The 17,807-nt window shown below is 43.8% G+C and overlaps 1 protein-coding gene across 2 annotated transcripts; it reads right to left on the bottom strand.

Annotated features, from left to right (window-relative positions):
* Nucleotides 1-4,946: 4,946 nt before the first annotated feature.
* SMKR1 (small lysine rich protein 1) lies at nucleotides 4,947-12,990 on the bottom strand. 2 transcript variants are annotated; one of them, XM_042924363.1, is made up of 2 exons: nucleotides 12,682-12,990; nucleotides 4,947-5,448 (listed from the first exon to the last, which is right to left on the bottom strand). In XM_042924363.1, exons 1-2 carry the CDS (start codon nucleotides 12,682-12,684, stop codon nucleotides 5,254-5,256), a joined length of 198 nt encoding a protein of 65 aa, XP_042780297.1. In that variant the 5' UTR covers nucleotides 12,685-12,990; the 3' UTR covers nucleotides 4,947-5,253. The 2 variants fall into 2 exon arrangements, with proteins under 2 accessions (XP_042780297.1, XP_042780296.1); XM_042924362.1 differs by having other exon boundaries at nucleotides 12,634-12,721.
* Between the last annotated feature and the right edge of the window lie 4,817 nt (nucleotides 12,991-17,807).

The raw sequence follows: 17,807 nt of genomic DNA, 5'->3' as shown, positions 1-17,807 counted from the left end.
ATCCGTTCTAAGACATTTTTTTTTTCACATTTGGGCATAAATGTGTCCAATGTGTCATAAAGCTGATGGTATTTCATTGTTAATTGGTGACGGGCTTCCCCCCTTCCTTAGTGGTACATAAAATGATGGTATGGTTTGCAATCCATGGAATTTGAGCATTGATGGAACAACGGCACTTATCAAGCAATTTTACAGGAGTAATGGAGGCAGAAGTCTCAGTGTAGTAGGTTGAAAAGAGAGGACATCCCAAAAAAACAACTGGGTCTGGACTTTTCAAAAATGTCAACGTCATAAAAGACCAAAAAAAAAAAAAGTGGGGAACTTTTTCAGATTAACAGAGACTACAGAGACACAACAACTACATTACCATGACAGAGATATTGCTGACCAAAAATCCATAAAGAGTATTAGTGGGATAGTTAGAAAAAAAATGAATATAGGCTATAAAAGAATGCTGTATTGATGTAAGTTTCTTGACCATGATAATCTCATTGTGGTTATATACTGGAACATCCTTGTCCAAGGAGCTGAAGTATTTAGGAGGAAGAGTAATGATGTATGCAACTTACTTTGAAATGTTTCAGTGGACTTCAAGCTGCATTACAAAGCTGTAATCATCAAGACAGTATGGCTCTGGCACAAAAACAGACACTCAGATCAATGGAACAGAATAGAGAACCCAGAACCCAGAAATGGACCCACAAACGTATGGCCAATTCATCTTTGACAAAGCAGGAAAGAATATCCAATGGAATAAAGATGGTTTTTCAGCAAGTGGTGCTGGGAAAACTGGACAGCGAGAAAAATGAACCTGGACCACTTTCTCACACCATACACAAAAATAAACTCAAAATGGATGAAAGACCTAAACGCAAGACAGGAAGCCATCAAAATCCTGGAGGAGAAAGCAGGCAAAAACCTCTTTGATCTCGGCTGCAGCAACTTCTTACTCAACACGTCTCCGGAGGCAAGGGAAACAAAAGCGAAAATGAACTATTGGGACCTCATCAAAATAAAAAGCTTCTGCACAGCGAAGGAAACAGCAAAACTAAAAGGCAACGGACAGAATGGGAGAAGATATTTGCAAATGACATATCAGATAAAGGATTAGTATCCAAAATCTATAAAGAACTTATCAAACTCAACACCCAAAAAACAAATAATCCAGTGAAGAAATGGGCAAAAGACATGAATAGACACTTCTCCAAAGAAGACATCCGGATGGCCAACCGGCACATGAAAAAATGCTCAACATCACTCATCATCAGGGAAATATAAATCAAAACCACAATAAGATACCACCTCACACCTGTCAGAATGGCTAACATGAACAACTCAGGCAACGACAGATATTGGCGAGGATGCAGAGAAAGAGGATCTCTTTTGCACTGCTGGTGGGAATGCAAACTGGTGCAGCTACTCTAGAAAACACTATGGAGGCTCCTCAAAAAATTAAAAATAGTTCTACCCTACGACCTAGCAATTGCACTACTAGGTATTTATCCAAGGGATACAGGGATGCTGTTTCAAAGTGGCACATGTACCCCCATGTTTATAGCAGCACTATCAACAATAGCCAAAGTATGGAAAGAGCCCAAATGTCCATCGATGGGTGAATGGATAAAGAAGATGTGGTATATATATAATGGAGCATTACTCGGCAATCACAAAGAATGAAATCTTGCCATTTGCAACTACGTGGATAGAACTGGAGGGTATTACGCCAAGTGAAATTAGTCAGTCAGAGAAAGACAAATATCATATGACTTCATTCATATGGGGACTTTAAGATACAAAACAGATAAACGTAAGGGAAGGGAAACAAAAATAATATAAAAACAGGGAGGGGGACAAAACAGAAGAGACTCTTAAATATGGAGAACAAACAGAGGGTTACTGGAGGGGTTGTGGGAGGGGGGATGGGCTAAATGGGTAAAGGGGCACTAAGGAATCTACTCCTTAAATCATTGCTGCACTACATGCTAACTAACTTGGATGTAAATTTAAAAAAATAAAAAAATAAAAAATAAATAAAATAGAAATGTTTCAGAAAAAAAGTGTGCATATATACATATTTATGTGTATGGAATATACATTTTAACATGTTGCCACATTTGCATAAATACACATATATGCATACATAATACATATACTTGTGTAATATACATATTATAGAGATCCACAAATTAATATTTTGCCCCATTTGCTCACTATGATTATATGTATATAGAAAAAATATACATACATATATGGGTGTTTACATGAATATACATATATTTGTATTATACATGTATATAACATATGCACATTTACATATGGGTACATGTATATACACAGTACGTGTGCATGTGCAAATATGACAAAATGTTAGTTCCTGAATCTCAATGGTTCTCAACTGGGAGCTATTTTGTGTCCCAAAGGACATTTGGTGATGTCTGAGATATTTTTGGTTGCCTCAGTTAAGGGGATGCTACCAACATCCAGTGGGAGAGGTCAGGAATGAACATCCCACAATGCAGTGGACAGGTTCCCACAGTAACGAGTTATCCAGCCCCAAATGTTAATGGTGCCAAGATTGAGAATCCTGGTCTAGGTAAAGGGTCTGTGTGTTCATTGTACTTTCTTTCAACCTTTCTATAGGCTTGGGATTTTAAAAAATACAAAAATGGTGTTTAAAAAAAAAGGTGAGAGGAAGAATGTGTGACAGAAAGGTGAGGAAGTGAAGAAAAACGCAGAAGCAAATTCTTTCCAGGATCTTGTCTAAGAAGGGATGAATTACAGCCAGAAGGAAAGAAAGCACTCCTGTCAACCACGCTAATACCCACCCCCCATCCCATTAAGAGTCATCTTGGGTGTCCGTGTTTAGTAATACCTGACCAATAATACCAGTCCTATCCCTCAGGCACAGCTGGTTGGACCAGCGGGAGGCCCCTGACCCCCCAACAGCTCATCCACTGGCTGCTACGACAGCGCCTGGTCTATTGTAAGACCAGGTGGGTCCATCAGAGTCTGTCCTGTAGACCCAGAGAATGAAGCACGTAGGAAGCCGACACTTGAAGGAAGCACAGTAAGAGACCACAAGCTACAACGGGACCCACAGGGGTCCCAACAAGCTGAAGTTGGGGAAAAGCAGAAACCTACAGGAAGCAGAACTCAGGAGGCAGAGATGGGTGGAGCGCAGAGGGAGGACACGGCATCAGCGGCCGGCCTGACCAGGTGGGCACATCATCAAAGGTGAACCAGAGACTAACTGCCCTCCTCGTGATGGAACCTGTGCATCAGCCTCCTTCACTAGGTGTCAACCGTGCCCGATCCAATCAGATTAGCGCTTCCTCTAGTCCAACGCTTACTAGCCTTTCTGCTCATCATTTATCTCAAAAGAAAGCGTTTCCACTTCCAGATATCTCCTTGGCCTTTCAATGTCTGCTGCCTGGCATGTCTTTGTAGTCCCCTAAATGAGGTCATCTATGCTGGGGACAAGATCAGAAAAAAGCTCTGCAAGTGCCACCTCCCTGGCCTTCCAATAAACATACACTGCTCAGATACGAGCTCCTGAACCAAGCGAGGCAGAGAAGGGCATTAGACATCCTATAAGCTTAAAGACTCAACTAGCCTTTTAGCACCTGGTTAGGCAGCCTTAACTAGAGCAGTGCTTCTCCAAGGCTGTGGTCTGGCAGCAGCACTATGGCGGGGGGGGGGGGGGGGGGGGGGGATTAGAGGGAATGCAAATTCCCGAACCCACCCTTCCGCGGAGCAAGGCCCAGGGGTCTGGACTCCGACATGTCCTCCAGGTGACCATGAAACCGGGTTAGTGTGATCACAAACATAAACCACTTGGATCCATCCCAGCAGTGTCTAGGAGAGTGGGAAGGTGTTCCCTTTCCAAAGCCTGTCAACAGAGGACTGAGAGGCCCCCCTTCAGGTGAACAGCAGCACCAACCTTCGCCCGAGCAAGCAAGGGCCCCTCTGACAACTAGCCAAGGTCCCACACAGAGTCGGCACATTCGGGGCAGCTAGACCAGTGCCATTTCCAACAAACACACCCAACTTGTCTAGTGCAAGGTTTCACGTGATTTGCCTTTTTCTCTGATATTTATGAAATCCTGAGTCTTAGGTTGCAGCCTTCCTTGGCAAACTTTATGAGTCTTTGAGATCCTCACAAGGCAACCTGTGGAACCATTATAAGCAATTCAGATGAACTAGATCATCCCTGGACAGGTGCTGCCTTAGAGGAATCGGCTTCGGGCTCACAGCTGTGACTGGAGACCACAGTGCAGGTGTCAGCGTGGGGGGAAGTGACACGACCTGCCAGGAAGACAGAGCAGAAGCAGGGAAGGAATGCTAAGTGATTTGGGGATGGTGTTTATACTTAAAAATGCCTTTCCTTCCAAGTTGCAGATTTGGGGCTTTGGGGTCTTTTGGACTGAAGAGAAAGAACCGTAGTTTTATCTCTTAAGCGTCTCAGCACAGCCTGGGGAGGTTGTGGAATATCAGCAAAATGCCCATGGCAAGTTTCTAGCACCAATTCCATAATTAGGGTCAGCCAAGTTTAAAAGAAAGCCTGCAGAAAGTGGAAAGAAGATGTAAGTGTGGAGGAAACCCTGGTGAAGAGTCCAGTGAAACAGAAAGAAGGGAGAGATTTGCTCAGTCTCCCCACCCCGGAACACGCTCCTTTGAGTCATTTGTTTACATGTCCTAGCAAAGTCAGAGCAGGGGGGTGACAATCTTAGTCTCCACCGGTGTCCCTGGCTAATTAAAATCAGCCAAGAGTCAGACGGCTGAGAAGAAAATTATGGAAACGAAGTATTTATTATTTTTCCTGAAAAAGATGGGGAAAGAGTGCCCACGAGAGGGATGTTCATAAGCAAATCCTCTGCTTTTTGCCACGCCTTTTCTAAATAACAAACCCTGTTTGGCAAACAAAAACAATTCATGCGAGCCAGAACTGCCTTTTGAGAACAGGTTTAATTCTGACCCAGAATTATAATTTGAAAAATCCTATCAATTCCACCACGCAATTCCTGAGTAGGAACTACTCAGACTTTTTTCCCCCTTAACTTCTTCTGAAAAACCAAACTGGCTTACTGTAGCTGCATTTAGCTGGGAAGTAAAATGCACTTCTTTATCGTTAACTACCATAGAAAAGCACACTTAGCTTGCGTCTCAAGTTGTCTTCGGTAAAGTCTATTTTGCTTGCAGTAGTTGTATTTTCCCGATTTCTCTTCCCCGAGTTCTGCTCTCTGTGGAACGCCATTAAGTCTTGTTTTTCCCCTTTGACTTGGGAGCACCGGGCCAACGGAAGCCTCGCAGGTGCAGGCAGTCGGCAACGTTGTGGGCGATGTAGTAGAGGTTCAGCATGGCAGCTGGGCTGAGAATGTCCACTTCCGGTTTCTTCTGTTTCTTCCCGCGAGATTTGTCCGGGCCTTTTCCTTGTTTCCCTTTACCTGGCTTTCAAAGACAAGTATATTCACAGGGCGTAAATTAGTTTTTATAACCTTGACATAATTTTCAACATTTCTTATTGAACTGAAAGGGGGGGGGGGAGGACTCATGAAAGGAAAAAACTGTAACAATAATAAAGACTTTTGCTGGGAGTGGGAGAAGTCACATGCAATCGAATTCAACAAGTGAAGCACCCGGATTAAAGAGAGACCCAACCCAATGTAACAAACAGGTGGCCCTTGTCTGCATTGATTTGAACAAATTATAAAAAGACATTTTTAGGCAATCAGGGAAATTTGGTAATCTCAAGGAATTATTAATTCTGTTAGGTGTGATAATGGCTTCTATTGGGTCATGGAAGAAAATGTTTACACATTTCAGTGATGCACACTAAAATCTGTGGAAATGAAATGAAAGAAGGCCTCAGATGTGCTTTAAAATACTGCAGCTCCGGGGGCGCCCAGGTGGCTCAGTTAGTTAAGCATCCAGTTCTTGGTTTCGGCTCAGGTCATGATCTCATGGTTTCTGGGTTCGAGCCCTGCGTCAGGCTCTGTGCTGACAGTACACAGCCTGCTTGGGATTCTGTCTCCCTCTCTCTCTGCCCTTCCCCTGCTTGCTCGCTCACTCGTGCGCTCTCTCTCTCTCTCAAAAATAAATAAACATTAAAAAACAACTTTTTTAAAATAAAAATACTGCAGCTCCCCCTTGCACCCCACCCCACAGAAGGCCAGATGAAGCCAATGTGGCAAAATCCTGACAATTTTTGAGTCCGAGAAATGGATATGTGGGGAATCATTTTACTATTCTATTTTTGTGTATGCATACAATCTTTCGTGATAAAAATGTAATTAAAAGTATTAGCTAATCGGGACGCAAACACACATTTTGCTTGGCATTTCTTATGTTGTAGTCTCGACCTCATTAAGTAGTCGTGAGGGCGGAGACATGAATGTAAGGCGCTTAACCGCAGTGTTTGACTTCAAGGAAACAATAAGTGATTGTTCCCATCACTTTATCACCACTAACCCCCTGAGCTGTATTTTGACGGAGAGAGACCTTATTTATGTCTTCAAAATGGAAAAGTGGAGGCTCAACAAGGTCACAGTGCAAACCAGTGTCCAGCAGCCCAGCACCTGTGCTCTTGCCATGACTACACAGCCAGGCCGGTGTCTTTTGGGGAGAGGAATGGATCCCATCCTAATCTGGGAATAAACTGTCTGAAGTTTTGCTACAGCCACACAAAGCTGAGTTGACTCCTCATGTCCTATGACCCACCATACATACAAGAACAGAAGGAAGTGTATTATTTAGAAAGTGACTCTTCTAGGCAAGGGAAGGGAGAGTGTAAGTTATCAAGAACATCCGCAAGGGCTAAATGTTTGTATAAAATGGATGTTATGTTGATAGCATCTCACTCTAAAAACGTCCCAGGCTAAACAAGGAGGAACACAGGCAATGTGTTAAAAAATACTAAAACACATTTTTGTTAAGTGAAACGGAATACACTCCTAGATAGAAAACCCAGGAATAAAGATGAGAAGTATCTTGCAACACAGTGGCCTGGCTTTCAGGTGGAAATCCAAATTAAAAAACAACAACAACAACAATATGAAAACCCATATGATAACAGTACCTCCTGGTAAAACATCCCCTGGGGGTGTAGGATGCACGTTGCCATAAGCTCCTAAAAATTCTGAGTCTTGGCTTTCTTTATGATTTTACACTTTTTTGCATGTCAATCATACAACTTACCTGGAATAACTGACAAAAAAATGTGTTTTAATCTCTAAAGTGGTTTGATGACTAAAACTCGCACAAAGGTTTGATATGTTTATTCAAAGTTCTCATCTCTCTGTAGAAATTGGCTAACTGACTCTAAGATTCATATGGAAACGCAAAGGACTTTGAAAAAACAAAGCTGAAGGACTAATTCTACCTTGTTTCAAGAATTATTATAAAGCTACAGTATCCAGACAGTATGGGATTAGTGTCAAGATAGACACATAGATCAATGGAAAATAATAAAGAGACCAAAAATAGGTCCACACATATATGAACAACTAGTTTTCAACAAAAGTGCGAAAGCAATTCAATAGGACAAGGACAATTGATGAGAGACAGATGCAGAAAAATGTTCTTTAGCCCAGAAGGCTGACCTATAGCCTGCATAGTTCTGATAAGGATCAAATACACACTGGTTGCTCTATTCTTTTTTTTTTTTTTTTTTTTTTTTTTTTAATGGTTGCTACATTTTTAAAGGGTCTCATGACTGCCTGGGAATCTCACCAAGAGTTAATATCAAGCTGAATAATGCACACAAGAGAATTCTTGCGAAAGTAGTTTTACACGTAGAATTTGAAGAAAACATTTACGATCTAATACTCTCTGCACATACCCTCCCGTTTGAGCACTAAGCATATAACCACCAACTTCATTCAGGAAAAGTGCAGCTCTTCCTGCCTAAGGGTCCTGTCCCCATGCTACTTAAATAAACTTACTAAGTTGCACCTAAAATGTCTCAAGAATTCTTTCTTGACCGTTGTGCTCAATGATCCCACAACAATAATTTTTTCAACAAGTGGGGCTGGAACAATGAATATCCATTTGCAAAAAAAAAAAATAAATAAATAAAAATGAACCTTAATCCAATGTTTTTACCATATACAAAAATTAACTCAAAATGGCTCATACACTTAAAACCAAAAAGCAAAATGTCCTAGAAGAAAATACAGGGGAAAACCTTTATGACCTTTGGTTAGGCAAAAATTTCCTGGATATGACACCAAAGCACGATCCATAGAAGAACAAATTGATAGAGTCACCATCAAAATTAAAAACTTGTGTTCTTCAAAAGATATTAAGAAAATGAAAAGCTAAGCCACAGGCTGGGAGAAAATATTTGCAAATCATGTATCTGATCAAGCCCTTACATCCAGAATAAAGGACTCGCGAAACACAGTAAAAAAAAAAAAAAAAAAAAAAAAAAACAGCCCCAAAACATGGCCAACAGATCTGAACAGACACTTCCCCAAAGAAGATATACAAACGGCTGATAAACACACGAAAAGGTACTCAACACTAAGTCACGAGGGAAATGCAATTAACACCCCAATGAGGTATCAGTACACGCTCATCCAGCCACGGATGGATGGAATGGATCCAGGCATTCCACTGTGAAGTATTTACCAAAAGAAATCAAAGTGCATATCCATTCTAAGACTTGTACATGGAACGTACATAGTAACTTTATCTGTGATAGCTAAAAACTGAACACAGCTCAGAAGTCCATTAGTGAGTGAATGGATAAACAAACTGGGTATAACCATACACTGGAATACCACCCAGCAATAAAAAGGATTAACTATTGACGCATGCTACAACATGAGTGAATTTAAAAGGAATTGATTGGCTCAGTCGGTGGAGTGTTTTGACTCTTGACCTCAGAGTTGTGGGTTCAAGCCCCACATTGGGTATAGGTATTACTTAAAAAATAAAATCTTGGGGTGCCTGGGTGGCTCAGTCGGTTAAGCCTCCGACTTCAGCTCAGGTCATGATCTCACGGTCCGTGAGTTCGAGCCCCGCATCGGGCTCTGGGCTGATGGCTCAGAGCCTGGAGCCTGCTTCCGATTCTGTGTCTCTCTCTCTCTGCCCCTCCCCCATTCATGCTCTGTCTCTCTCTGTCTCAAAAATAAATAAACGTTAAAAAATAAATAAATAAATAAAATAAAAAAATAAAATAAAATCTTGGTGGGTGCCTGCGTGGCTCAGTTGGTTAAGTGTCCGACTTCAGCTCAAGGTCATGATCTCATGGTTTGTGAGTTCAAGCCCCGCACCAGGCTCTGTGCTGACAGCTCAGAGGCTGGAACCTGCTTTGGATTCTGTGTCTCCCTCTCTCTCTGCCCCTCCCCTGCTCATGCTCTCTCTCTCTCTCAAAAATAAATAAACATGAAAATTTTTTTAAAGAATTGGGGGCGTCTGGGTGGCTCAATCAGTTGAGCATCCGACTCTTGACTTTGGCTCAGGTCATAATCTCATGGTCGTGGGATTGAGCCCACCATAGGGCTCTGCACTGTCAGTGCTTGGGATTCTCTCTCTCTCCCTCTCTCTCTGCCCCTCTCTGGCTTTCTCTCTCTCTCAAAATAAACAAATAAACTTTTTTTTTTTTTTTTTTTTTTTTTTTTTTTTATGAGTAAAGGGCTGATTACAGAGGAGCACAAGGAGACTTTCGGGGGTGATCAACATGCTTGTCATCTTGATCGTGGTGATGGCTCAATGGGAGCGACAGATGCCAAACTGATCAAATTGTACGTTAAAATATGTGCAATTCACTGTGCATCACTTATACCTCAGTAAATCTGTTAAGAAATTATTGTAAGCGAGTGAAAACTTTCAGTTTCTCAGCTGGTTGGGTTGGCTTAATACAACTCCATGGCCCTTGGTTGTTCCCAGTCGCAGAACACATAACTCGTGACTTGAAACTCTCCAAACTGCTTAATGAAGACCACTTGGCTCCAGCCACACTGGCCCTCCTTCTAGTTCCCTAACCTGCCCCACTCCTCCCTGATCCCCCTGATCCCCCTGATCCCGCCCTGTTACTTCTCTTCGTGTGGGGCTCTGCTCAGATATCACCTCTCTAGAAAAACCTCTCAGATACTGTACCTATATTCTATCTATAACTAGGGTGACCATATAATTTCTTGCCCAAACCAAGATACTTCAACAAACATAAACTGGGACTGTCCAAGGCAAGCAGGGAGGGGATACAGGTGGTTCCCAGCCTCCCCCTCAGCACTGTCACTTTCTAGCTCCCTACCCCAAGCACACTCCACTATGTCATAGGGCTATTTTGTTTATTTATTGTTTGTCTCCTAACCAGAGGTTTGTCTATGAGGTCACCACTTGAATTCCCAGGGCCTAGACCAATGTCTGGGACGAACAGATACTTGCCGAGTGAATAAACTGCAACTCAGATGTAATACAGTCCTAGGATTTAGAAAGCAAACGTAGATAGCTGCTTTTCTGAATTTTAAGAGGGGCTCCTTCGTTCATTCGACAAATATTTAACAAATATCTACTGAACACCAGGACCTGCAGTTCTGGGCTCCTGTCTTCATGAGGCTTACTCTCCAGTGAGGGAGAAATTACAAATACGTTCACTCCCTCTCCCGTGAAGGAGAGGCCAGGTTATCTGGCATTCCGATGACACAGGATGGGCAGGGTGTGACCCAATCTGGGACATGAAGGGTTCCTGAAGAGCCGCCTGTGGGCTGAGGGGCAGGGACTTCCCAAACAGCCTGTGCAAAGACTTTGAGGTTGGAGGGCACATGCCAAACTGAAGGGACCTCACAAAAAAGGTCAGTGTGGCTGGCCTATACGCAACCATGATGGGGGGCGCCAAGTGAGAAGAATTTAGGCTGGAGAGGTAGGCAGTGTGCAACTCTGGCCTGCAGGCCTTTGAAGCTACAGTGTTTGACCTTTATCTGAGGAGCAGTGGAAATCCATTAGCTTAAATGGCTTTATTGAACCGTTTTTGCTTCAGTTCCCTGGGCTCTGAAAGAAAATGACAATACCAACCATGCGAAGTAACCCGGGGGATGACACAGTTTAAATCAAAAGAAATCTATTTAGGGGCGCCTGGGTGGCTCAGTCGGTTGAGCGTCCGACTTCTGCTCAGGTCATGCTCTCACGGTTTGTGAGTTCGTGCCCCGCGTCAGGCTCTGTGCTGGTGGCTCAGAGCCTGGAGCCTGCTTTCTGTGTCTCCCTTTCTCTCTGACACTTTCCCGCTCATGCTTTGTCTCTCTCTGTCTCTCAAAAATAAATAAACATTAAAAAAAATTATTTTAAAGAAATTAATTTAAAAAAAGACATCTATTTAGTGCTTTTACGTGCAATGAAGTAGAAGGAACACAGATTTACCAAACACCTTTCTATACTACAGTCAAATGGGGGTGAGGAGTGAGGCTTTCCAAGGTGAAATAGGTGAAGCTCTGTGAGGCATAGAGGGTCATAGATACTTAGGGGGCAATACGGCAGCAGGAGGGCCCATCTTGGAGAAAAGTAGATCTGTAGCTTGAGATGGGGCAGGAGGCTTCGAAAAGAATGTGGGTCTAGTGTGGAATGTGTTTTTTGTTTTGGTTAAAGCAAAGAATATGGGAAATAGAGCTCAAGAGGTTGAGGCCTTTTTACCCCGAACTCTGAGCAGTACTTAGTTGAGCAGACAGTAGAAATTCCTGAGGACGTGGGGTGGGGGTTACAAGGTCACAGCCATTCTGGGACCATCAGCCTGGCATCCAAAAGAGATGGAGAGCCCTGGGACAGAGCTGCTGGAATCCAGGTAGGTGGTAAGGAGGGCAGGACTTGGCCAGTGGCAGAGAGGGTGGGAAGCAGGTCGAAATGACTGGATGAGGGCTGATGAACGGTAATGTTTAGGAGTTTGAGGCCAGGGGAATGAACATGCCATTGGAAAATGCAGAGAAGGTAGCGGTTAAAAAGGAGCTGGATTTTGAACACAGTTGGGAAATGCTCTCTGGTGGAGAGATCCAGTAGGAAGTGGGAAATAAGGTTTAACATTTCAGAGTGGTTTGGCTTAAGATGGAGCTCTGTGAGCCAACGACTTGGAGGGGAGATAGAAGTTTAAGGATGTTGCAAGCCTTCCCAGGCATAAAATGCAAGCATTTCCTCTGCTAAAGGTTTCCTCCAAAGTCTTTCCTCAAACTAGGGTTGGAAGAGAGACTCACTCCTTAGAGCCGGCAGTCTGGATCGCACCAGGGCTCATTCTCTACTTCTTAATCCGAAGAGAAGAATCCCGCAAGGGACCCCAGAAGGCAGCGGCAGCAGGAGGTAAGGGCATGGGCCAGTCGCTGTTGCCACGTACTGGCACCCTGGGGTTTCACAGCACTGCACCAGCCTCTCTTTATTGCCCACACATATGATTACGAAAGTGGCTCAACAGAACCAAAGAACGAAACCTCACAAAAAGAGGGCTCAGGCTGATTCTGCTTGGCTGTCCCCTGTGACGCGCGCAGACCACCTGGGGAACCCGTCTTTCCCATCATCTTTATACCCCAAGTGTTCAGATCACTAGGTTGGACACCACCCACAACGATAGGAGACGAAGGCGCCACTCTCGTGGCGCGGGTAACAAATCTTGCTAAAGCGTGCCTCGATGAGGCAGAACGGTATTAAACTAACCTGGCGAGAGCCTCGGTATCTCTTATACTTAAATAAGACGTGTATTACCATGGTAATTCCTCAGTTGAGCAGGTGAGTGTGGCATGGGTTCCCAATCCTGAAATAGAGAGCCCGGTTCTCCGCATCACTTGGAGGCGGCACCCCCGCTCCCATCGCTGCCGCACACCGGGCTGTCTCCGCACTCCACAGCGAACCTCCGCGGGTCCGGGGCCTTGCCACGCTTCTCAGGAGCCCCAGACGTTCAGGGGAGCCCGGCGGGGTCAGGGGGCAGCCAGCCACCCAGCTGCCGCCACGCGGAGCCTGGACACCCACCGCACGGAGGCCGCTGACCGCGCGACTCACGGCGAGCACGCCCCGCGGGCTGGGAGCACCGGGCTCACGGGCGCCTGCTGGCCGCGCGCACGAACACCCGGCGCGGCGCGCCGCGTGGGGCGGGGCGCTCAATGTTTACCTGTTGCCAGGACACCGGGGCCTGGCGCCCAGTCTTGGGGCCTCACCCGGCAGTCCTAGCGCGCAGGCGGGAGTGCGCGCCAGCCTTCCGGGGAGCGCGCGGCTGGCTGGGCCACTTCGCCTCGAGCGACGTTGATGACGGCTGCTAGTGCCCGGAAGCCCTGCCTCGCGCTGGGGGGCCTGACCCGGCGGAGCAGGGGCGCGGGGCGGGTGTGGTTCTGGCCTTGGGGTGGGCCGATTCTTCTGTTTGAGCTTGGCCTTGGAGAAGTCCTCGAAGACTCCATGACCTGTTTTGGAAAATGAGATAAAGCCTTTGGAGGATTGAAGTGAGAATAACATGGGGGGAATGTTCATACAGAGCCTGGTACAGGTTCCAAGAGAGAAAAGGCCTGAGAAAAAGGTTCTTAGGCCCCAAATGGGAGTCAGGAAGGCTACAGTCGGTGCAGTTCCAGTGCCAAACTTGAGTTCATCCCGATATACGTCTGTGTTCTCCACAGCGAGCAACCTTTTCTTAGACTCATTTTTTTGTAAGCTGCAGCAGAAGTGAGAGACACTAATGGAAAAATTTTCATGATTTGGTAGGAAGTATTATCCCCTTCATTCTATCAACCGGGGCGACTTGTTCTCATTGACGTCTGAGCCTAAGTTAATTGTTGCTCCCCACTTCCCCTACTCCTGGTAAGTCTCCCCACTTGCTTCCGACATGAGCGTCATGCTCCTTGCTCATCCAGACCTCAGTCATCTCATGTCTATCTGCCTCTTGCTGCACTCCAAGTGTTGGCAGATTTCAAAGTCCAGTCCTTAGTTCTCTGCTGTTCCTCAGTGTCTCCTCACCTGATGGCTCATCTGATAATGTCAGTGACTACCTGCCTTGGAATGACACAGCCACCGTCTGAAAGAATGGCCTCCATCTGAGCTCCAGTCTTCAGGCCACACTATTCCCTGGATTTAGGGCATCTCTCCCTCTGTCAGCCTCTCCATTTCCATTGTCAGTGGCAACACTACTCTCCCAGTCTCTCGCCCTTTGTCATCACTAACTCCTGTCTCCAGTGATGAGTCCAAGGCCTAAGCATCCTTTGTAAATTCTTTTATGGATCCCCCCTTTCACATTTTTATCATTCTAAACTGGACCTTAAAGGACCTTCATCATTTCGTATTGCAAATAATAGTTAGCAGTGAAGGAGCACTGATGTCCAGCACCTTGCTGAGCACTTTGCACACATTGTAGCATCACACTTCACTACAACTAGTGTGATAGTTTCTGTTACGTTCTCCAATTTGCATGAAGTCAGAGAGAGTAACTAACTTATCCAAGTTCCCACAAGCAGAGTCAAAGCCAGCAATGTCTGTCCGTCCAGCTGGTACATTAAACACTCAAATCAGGGGCGCCTGGGTGGCGCAGTCGGTTAAGCGTCCGACTTCAGCCAGGTCACTATCTCGCGGTCCGTGAGTTCGAGCCCCGCGTCAGGCTCTGGGCTGATGGCTCGGAGCCTGGAGCCTGTTTCCGATTCTGTGTCTCCCTCTCTCTCTGACCCTTCCCCGTTCATGCTCTGTCTCTCTCTGTCCCAAAAATAAATAAAAAACGTTGAAAAAAAAAATTTAAAACACTCAAATCATTCAGGAGGGCACCCTGGGCTTGAGGCCAAAAGATGTGGGTTCAAAACTTGGCCTCACTACTTATTAGTTATGCAATTTTGAGCAACTCTCCGAGCTTCACTTTCTTGCTTTGGGTTGCTGTGAAGGCGGTATGATGGAATGAATGTGAAAAAGCTTTGTGAATTCAAAGTATCTCCAGTAAGCCTTGCTCTAAAGGACATAAATTTATTCCCAGGTTAGGGAAAATGGAATGGGGAGAGGCTGGTAAAAAGGTACAAACTTTCAGTTGTAAGATGAATGAGGTCTAGTGTATAATATGGTGACTACAGCCAATAATACTATATTGTATAATTGGAAATTGCTCAGAGTGGAACTTGAGTGTTCTCACACACACAAAAAGTGAGGTGATGAATGTGTTAACTCAGTTGTGGTAACCCTTTCACAATGTGTGTCAAATCATCACGTTGTACACTTTAAATATATTACAGTTTTGTCAATTATACCCTAATAAAGCTGAAAAATAAAAAAGCATGCCAGTGGACAGGCAGGACATAAAATGAATGGTCTAGTGACAATCAGAACGACTTCAATGGCAGCACCATTTCCCATTGACCAAATGGGTGTTCAGCTTTTGCACCAGAGAAAGGCTTAGCACTGACCTGCAGGGAGGGGAGGAGGGCTGCTGAGGTGTGTGGCTGACAGACTTTGTTATATAACACAGTGCAGGCTGCTCTTAGAATAAAAAAAGTCATTGACAACATATGCATTTTTCTTAAATACCAGTCCACTTAAGAATCATTTAATGATTAGGACTTAAGATAGATGTGTTTCTTCTGTAAGAACTGAACAAATCTTCCTGTGTAAATTGGAAGATGAGTTAAATTAAGATCACCATTCAAATTCACATTACAATAGTACTACTGAGGTATCTGGCTTGCTCAGGCGGAAGAACACGTGACTCTTGGGGTCGTGAGTTCGAGACCCTTATTGGGTCTAGACATTATTAAAAAAAAAAAACTTAAAAGAATAGCACTACCTCATTTTATCTGTTTATGAATATATATCCTTATGTCTTCTTTATAAATAGTAATACAAACTGTGCTGTTCTTTTTAAAAAAAATAACATTACCAGAATTGAAGCATGCATTCTTAGAACATCCAAACTTAGAATATTCTATCATTATCTTTCTTAGAAGTTGCATTTAAAAATTCCCATTTCCTACTTTCTACTCTAGTCCCTCCCTCTCTTCCTCCTTTCTTTTTATCTCATTAAGTTCAACAGTATAGCACTGCATTCACTTCATCCTTTATAGCCATAATATTGAAGAGGAAGTTACAGGAAAAAAAAAAAATTCTTTGTAGGTAATTTCCTCTGGTCAGCCGCTAGGGTCCCAGCAGTGAGAACCTTGGGGTACAGTAAAGACCAGCTGGAGCGGATTCAGGAGACAAAATTATCTAGAGCAGGGGTCAGCAAACTCAGTAACTATTTTAGGCTTTACAGGCCTTCTGTCCTCTTTTGCAACTACTCTGCTGATGTAGAATGGAAGCATTTATAGACAACATGTAAACGAGTGAGCGTGGCTGTATTCCAATAAAACTATTATGGAAACTGAAATTTGAATTTCATAGAATTTTCATGTGTCATAAAATATTTTTCTCCTATGGATTTTTTTTCCCCAACGATTTAAGAATGTAAAAACCATTCTTAGCTCATGGGCTGAATAAAATCTGTTAGTGGGCCAGATTTGGCCAATGGGCTATAGTTTGCTGATCCCTGATCTAGAGGGTTAAAAGGCTATTAATTATTCTTGCTGAGGGATTCTTTGATAGGGAGGGGAATGAGGAGCCCGACACGGGGCTCTATCTCACAACCCTGGGATCCTGACCTGAGCCAAAATCAAGACAATCAACTGAGCCACCTAGGCACCCTTAGCAAGCATTATTCTAAGCACTATATGCGCACTGACTTATTTAATCCTTACAATTCTAGCAGATAGGCAGTAGTATTATCCCTATTTTACAGATGGGGAATCTGAGGCAGAGAGAGATGAAATAACTTGTCACTCTTCACTCAGTTACTGGATGCAGAGCCTGTATGTAATATCTCACCAAGTCGGGTTCAGCACCCTCAGTCTGAGCCATTATGCCGTATGGCCTTTCTGGGTAAAATATCTCACATCTTACCGTGAAGACATATTTTCACAGGCGTCCACATGGAGGATCTTTGTCCTGCCAACTCCATTAAGCATTTGAACAAAAAGTTACAGAATGTTCAAACTAATGTTTCCTTTTGGAGGCAAGGGGACAGATGGTATTGTCATATTTAGTAAGGAAGTCACTGTCACCAAAGGTGTTTGAGCAGAGATGGGATGACTTTTGTACTCTTGTAGTTCCTCAGAAAGACTTTGGTTATTTCCTGTAAAACATGTACAAGTAAAAATTTTAAATACTTGCTTTTTGAAATTTAAATCTGGCTAATTACTAAAGGAGCAAACAGCCTGAAAACCTCCCCATAGCCCACTCAGGCACAATCTCATTACATTTATAGGATCTGGGAGTCTGAATGGCCAGAGGAACTGCTGGTCAGAAATTATATTTCAAGTTGCTTTGAGCTATTGCTATGAGAACTGAGTAAATTTCCCTTAACCTCATCCCCCCCACCACACACAAATATGGATGCATGTGTGTGTGCACACACACATACATTTACCCTTTCTTCTTAGCTGAAACATACTTTAAAAAGCAGTGTTAGGGAAGAATGATTTCATTATTAGATATATTGAAGTTACAGTAAGACAATATTCATAGGGAAATATAGGTCTCTGGAATAAATATGAGAGAAGCAAGTACAGAACAGAGTATATTGTGCTCCCATGATCTAGAGGATTAAAACTGTTGTGGGGAAGAGACGGGTATTATCACGGGACTTTTCTGAAAGGATCAAAAATTGAAAAATAATATACTGATTACTTCTGGGAAATGAGGTAGGGATCTGGGGTGGGATGTTATATTTTTCATTGTGTACTCTGAAAAATTACTTGACCCTTTTACATGTATCTTCTTAACAAAAACACCAATAAATAACCTAAACGTATTCTTCAATTTTACACCTGCTTCCTCATGTCCTA

This window comes from Panthera leo, chromosome A2 (genome assembly GCF_018350215.1).
Source record: "Panthera leo isolate Ple1 chromosome A2, P.leo_Ple1_pat1.1, whole genome shotgun sequence".
NCBI lineage: Eukaryota > Metazoa > Chordata > Mammalia > Carnivora > Felidae > Panthera > Panthera leo.
Note: the sequence above shows the minus strand (reverse complement) of the source record. Positions and strands in the feature narration are given on the sequence as shown.